The sequence below is a fragment of the Scomber japonicus genome, chromosome 15 (assembly GCF_027409825.1).
Source record: "Scomber japonicus isolate fScoJap1 chromosome 15, fScoJap1.pri, whole genome shotgun sequence".
Taxonomy (NCBI): domain Eukaryota; kingdom Metazoa; phylum Chordata; class Actinopteri; order Scombriformes; family Scombridae; genus Scomber; species Scomber japonicus.
Window position 1 is genome coordinate 24,552,337 of NC_070592.1, and position 6,043 is coordinate 24,558,379.

The window sequence follows — 6,043 nt, forward strand, 5'->3', positions numbered from 1 at the left end:
TGCATTGAATAATCCTTGTCCAAAATCACTGACTCTATCATTAGTAGTAGTAGTAGTTGCAGTAGTAGTAGTAATAATACAATTAAAATACATACATTTTTCAGTGTGATTTTCATGATGCAAAGTCAAGATAAAATTACTACTTGTATTAATCCTCAATTCTCAATCAGTCATTCTGACTTGAGTTCATGTAGTGAGCTCTCTACTAAACTGTTGAATTGATAATAACTGGAAATATTTTTTTCTTTATTTATGACTGTACACTCATTTATTGCTACACACACTTTGTCTGCAGAATGAAACTATTTGTCAGTCTCAACCATCACACAGTCAGGATCAATTCCAAGTTGATGGTGCTTGTTGAGCTGCTGTGCGTCACTGGTCTCTGTCTGATATTGAGGGGGTCCATGCCTGGATTCCCCCAGCTGCAGTACATAAACCACTGTGCTTGTGACAAATGTCTGACAGAGGAGGACCCATGGCTCATGCAGCATTTAGACCAATCTGTTCAACCATTTTTGTCAGCAAACTACAGTCTCCCAGAGGATGCTTTCAACTGGTGGAAGGTAATGTGTCATGAAAAGAGTTGCTCATCCGTTATTGATTCTGTAGTAGGGAGTGAACATTTTTTTCCTGTGTGCCAGTTTGCTTACGCACAACTAATAACTGGTCTAACAACAGTGTTGATATGTGTATTAGCGTTTACAGTTGGAAAGACGTGATTACAGCTCCTACAGAACAACAATGGACAGGTTGTTTCAGATGTTTCCCCCCAGTCCAGATCTGATAGAGTCCAGATCTGATCGATGCAGGACTTGTGCTGTGGTGGGCAATTCTGGTAATTTGAGAGGATCACATTATGGACCTCTGATAGATTTCCATGATGTTGTTATGAGGTAAAGCTTACCTGAAAGTTTAATGTTTAAAGTATTTCTGCCAATGAGAAGAGTTGTCTATATAATATGTATTCAAATCATCTCCCTGTACTATTTAGAATAAACAAAGGTCGTACCAAAGGCTACGAAGCAGATGTTGGTACCAAAACAACCCATCATATCATGTATCCAGAGAGTGCCATGGACCTGGATAACTCCACTCATCTTGTGCTGTTTGCATTTAAGATACAAGATCTTGAGTGGCTCATCAAGGCCTTCAGCACAGGATTTTCTGGAAGGTGAGTCTTATTCTAATGGACTAATCATGTGAGCATTTGTCCCCATCTGTATGGACACCTGAGGTGTTCAATATTTAATGAATTAATAATCATAAAGTCAGCAAAATATTTTATTTCATAATGGTTCTTTTATCTGATTGGCTCATTCAGATAAAAGCAACAGCCAGTCACATGCCTATGTTGCTTTTTGTTATGACTGCCAAAGACTTTGAGATAAATTTGCATTAAGTAATTGTGATGTAAACAGAAATAGTTTGCAGCCACAAGAGTTTTTGTTAGGTTGTACTATTTTCTTGGTACAGTGTTACCCATGTTCACCATGTAACTTTAGTGAGAATTATGAGGATATCATTACTTAGCAGGTATATAGTCATAAACCAAAATATTGGCAAAATTTTATAATTTGTCTTTCTAAATTTCATGACAATTTGCCCAATACTTGTTTAGACAGTCGGTAGTAGAGCCACTGCTCTAGGAGACCAGGCAGACCCAGAACATGCTGGAGGGATTACATATCTCCTCTGGCCTGAGAACACCTTGGGGTCCCACAAGAGGAGCTATATGTGGACTGACAACACAATTGCATTAACACTGTTCAATGTAGTCACAATATGTCCCTCCCCACCTTTCGAGTTGGTTTGGATGGTTGGATCACAATCCATCCTTATCAGGCACAGACCAAGTGGACTCAAATGCAGAGACAGGACACAGGGATGAAGAGTTCTCAAGTCGTTTAATTCAGTCCAAAAGTCAGAAACCAGGAAGTACAAAATCACTAGGCAAAAACTCGGAATCTAAACTGAGATAACGCTGGGACTCTGATAGGGAACTGACAAGACAATCTGGCACAGAAGGAAAAGAGCACACTACATATATACACACTAGATAACGATGCACAGGTGTAACACATTAGGGGAAGGGAGGCAAACAGGAGGGGAGGAAGTAAGACAAGACATACCAAAATAAAACAGGATGTAGACAAGACAAAAAACTAACTCAACCAAAATACATTGCTAAACTACCGGGCCCTGACAATCCTCATTGTCTTTTAGATGCATTCACACCTGTACTTTCAAGCACTATCCAACTGCAGTGTGATCACCCAAAATGCATTTTAATGTGAGGTGTAAAGAGCGTCCTTTATATTGAATGTAACATTTTGTGGTGTTTCCAACAGGTCATATGCACCAATAAAATCCACCATCAAAGCTAACAAAGATTTGGTGAGTATTATTTTGATTCCATTTACCAATAAACTATATAAAAATAAGTTTTAAGGCTAATTTTCAATTCATCACAGGTGATGGTGACCAATCCAGCTTTCATGAGGTATGTTCATGACATCTGGCTTGAAAAGAAGGGCGGCTATCCATCCACTGGCTTTATGGCAGTGATTCTTGCTCTGCACATTTGTGATGAGGTGAGTAAGTTTTTAATGGTTACCTTTCTTGTGTATTGTCTATCACTGTCTATCTACTGATTGACGATTGCAAATAACAGATGGTTTAATAAATCTTGTACTGTTGGGTAATATTCTGCTAAACTCCAAAATGAGTTGTTTGTTTTATGATCTGGGCTGTAAAATCACCTTTGCTTAAATCTGACCACAGTGTATGAAATGGGGAACAACATCTAACCATAATTTGAATTCCCATAGTAGGTAATTGTGGAATGGTGCACATGCTTGTCTCATTATCATAATTTGCATGCTCACAGGAGGTCATTGTCAGGGAATGGTGGGCACTGTACTGTGTGCTTCTGTTGTCTTGGTGTGGACAGAATAAATTCAATGAGGCCTCTGCTTTACATTCTCCTGTCATTAGCTTCAGACTAGGTGACTGGTTTAATATGTGTTCATTTTGATTTCTCAGGTCCGTGTGTTTGGTTATGGAGCAGATGAAGATGGAAACTGGAGTCATTACTTTGAAGAACTCAAAGACAAAAAGTTCAAAACTGGACTTCATCCTGGATCACATGAGTATGATATTATCCTGCAGCTAGCTAAGCACAAAACCCTCAGTTTTTATAGAGGGTATTGATCTTTAAGGTATTCAAACCTTGACAGCAAATTATTTCCAAACCAAAAGAAAGCTATGAAGCCATGGCCTTAAGACTCAACAGGCAGCTATGATTACCTGAGTAGGTACATCTCAAGTCTCTGATTTGATGTTTCCTCACTCCTCCATCCTCACCTAAACTGGAAGTTGTTTCCAAATCACCATTCTGTCATCCATCCCAAGTCTCTTATTTTAGCTCCAAGGAGTCAGGAAGGATCTCTGATACCCCTTTTACGCCAAAGCAGTTCCAGTGCTGGTGCTGGTTTGCAGTCGGTTCAACTGCAAACCAGCTGAGAACCAGTTTGCTTTCCCACTGCTCCACCACGCGGTCTTGTTTGTTGTGGTTTGTCTCAATAACCCTGCCCCCTGCCCCTTAATGTAAGCAGTTCTTTCTTCTAGAACTGGTGCCATTCTGGAACCAGTTTTTCTGGCCCAAATTAAGCACTGGCCCCGAACCAGCACTGGAACTGCTTTGGTGTGAAAGGGGTATGAGGGGGCTATGAGTGAAGACAAATTAGATATATCAAAATCACCAGGGCTAAGCTTCCAGGCTGATGAGACACTTTATCATTCAAGTGAATGGGGGGTATGTTTAAACTTTTGACTGGTACTCCTCGTACCTTTATATCATCTTCATATCATTACATGTACATAACTATCCAACTATGCTGTGTAAAAGTGCTACTTTGATTCATACATACACTAATGTACCATGAACTGAAGAAAACTAAATCAGTTCTTGAACTTAAATGATGATGTATGCAGTGTTGGGAAAGTTCACGTTCTACATGAACTAGTTCAGTTCATAGTTCACACATTTTAAAATGAACTAGTTCAGTTCATAGTTCATAATTCCAAATTATGAACTAAGTTCACAGCTCCAAAAAATGAACTAGTTCAGTTCTTTTTTTCAATACGTTGCGAACTATACTCTTTTAAAATTGTTGCCACAGCCAGCAATTATTTCATTAGTTTAACACTGAAACTATGTGTCAGATTTCATCCAGTTCTATGTGCCGTTTTAGATTAGCAAACGATGTAACTGAAGTTTGGATTTTATTTTTCAAAGCCGGTGGGCAGAGTTTGCACATAAACGTTAGATTGTTCCCTTCCTTGTCGATTTTCTCATAAAAATCGCTAAGATAATTATATGATACCTCCTTATGTCCACATGCTGCTGTCGCCTCCATGCTGTTTTTTGTTTTGTTTTGATGACGGCAGTGCGACACTGGCTGCCGTTGTCTTTGGTTGCCAGATCCACTCAAGTTGAGCTCTACTCAACTGTGGCGCTCTCGCACTTGTTAGAGTCTGGCACAGACAAAGAAGCACACGCAACGGTTGGGCAACACTTTAGTGCGGTGTGTTTTTTGCCTGAACCTTATTGAACGAAATTAAAAAAGAGTGAACGTGATGTTCACGGACACCAGAATGAACGCGTTCATAGTATCGTTCATCAGGCAGAAATACCGTTCGTTCATTCAAGTTCACCAAAATTATGAACGAGTTCATGAACTTTTGTTCAATGAACGCGTTCATGCACAACACTGGATGTATGTGTCTAAACTATTAGCCTGTGCAACATCAACATGCACATTTTACTTTCACTCAGTTTTTAATGATTTGTTTTTCTTTTTTGTGGAATTTTTATGGATAAACATGGGTCCTAAAATGTTACTTATGTCTTTAATGTATTATTAAAAGTGAACCATGAACATTCATTTACACCCACCTGTTAATGCCAGGTGTAAACAGGGCCAAAGAGTGAAGAGAGGTTAAATTGGGACTATCAGATAATTCTAAAATGTGTTTTGAGTGTGTGCATCCAATAAGCTGTATGACCTGTGCAGGTTTTGTTTATTATTTTCCTGTGACAATGTTGACTTAATTATTTAGAGACTGTTTGCTGGGTATGGGGAAGATCTGTTCAGCAAATTGAAGTATGAGGGTGGGAGGTAAAGGTTTTTATATTTTATCCTCTTATTGTACATAAGTAATACTACTAATAAAAAACTGATCTAAAAAAAAAGTTATGCCTCTTGTTTCAGTTCTGTTTGCTTATATACTGTATACATGTGAACCTCTTTTGAAGCACCCACTTAGAGACCAAACAGCGAGGCACAGAATGCAGGATTTTGTTGTTGCAAAAGGTGGGTTTTTACCCAATAGGTGCAAATGGAACAAAGCAGTCTTGATTAATAATGAAATTGGGTGCTAAAAGATCAACTGATCAAGAAAGAAGGATTTTCAGAGACCATTCAACAGTCTCTATTAATTAGTTAAGTGTAACCTATTATCGTGCTGTGGCATTTTTTGGCCGTATCGCCACATTTCTCAAGACATTGGCTGATATAAAACGATTTTGACTCACCTCTCTTCAATTATCCTCAGCTAGGCTATTGTTTTGCGAAATCAGAATTGCTTCCTCCCAGTCTGTGATTGGCTGATCTGTGGCTGCTGTGGTAATTGTATGAGATGTTGACTGAGCAGAGAGGCTGTGAGTGAGGGTCTGTCATGGCACAGAGCATAGATTGAGCCAACATGTGGACAGAAATGAGTGCACATAGGACACATTTTTGGATTGCTCGTTTTAATCATGTTTTCTGTTCAGAATATGAAGTATGTGCTCCCACTGCGTGCTCACTAATGAGACAAAAATAACGCCATATAAGCCATACTTTTCTGGACAGTTTTGTGTTGTGTTTTGTTTGTTGCTGCAGTTTTATCAGCAACAAAAACCCCTGCTTGTATGTAGTTAACAGTTCATGAACAGGTACAACAACATTGTTCATTGTTTCATGTTCTTGTTTCTTAG

At 38.9% G+C, this 6,043-nt stretch overlaps 1 protein-coding gene across 1 annotated transcript; it reads left to right on the top strand.

Moving 5' to 3' along the window:
- The first annotated feature begins 350 nt into the window (after positions 1-350).
- On the top strand, positions 351-3,400 carry LOC128373947 (CMP-N-acetylneuraminate-beta-galactosamide-alpha-2,3-sialyltransferase 1-like). Its single transcript, XM_053334149.1, has 6 exons — positions 351-566; positions 700-896; positions 995-1,174; positions 2,352-2,397; positions 2,475-2,594; positions 3,046-3,400. Exons 1-6 carry the CDS (start codon positions 351-353, stop codon positions 3,211-3,213), a joined length of 927 nt encoding a protein of 308 aa, XP_053190124.1. The 3' UTR covers positions 3,214-3,400.
- Positions 3,401-6,043: the final 2,643 nt, after the last annotated feature.

Coding starts and splice junctions, on each gene's coding strand:
- LOC128373947 (XM_053334149.1), top strand. CDS start 351: ATGGTGCTTGTTGAGCTGCTGTGCGTCACTGGTCTCTGTCTGATATTG. Junction 1,175..2,351: donor AGCACAGGATTTTCTGGAAG/GTGAGTCTTATT, acceptor TGTTTCCAACAG/GTCATATGCACCAATAAAAT. Junction 2,595..3,045: donor CTCTGCACATTTGTGATGAG/GTGAGTAAGTTT, acceptor TTGATTTCTCAG/GTCCGTGTGTTTGGTTATGG.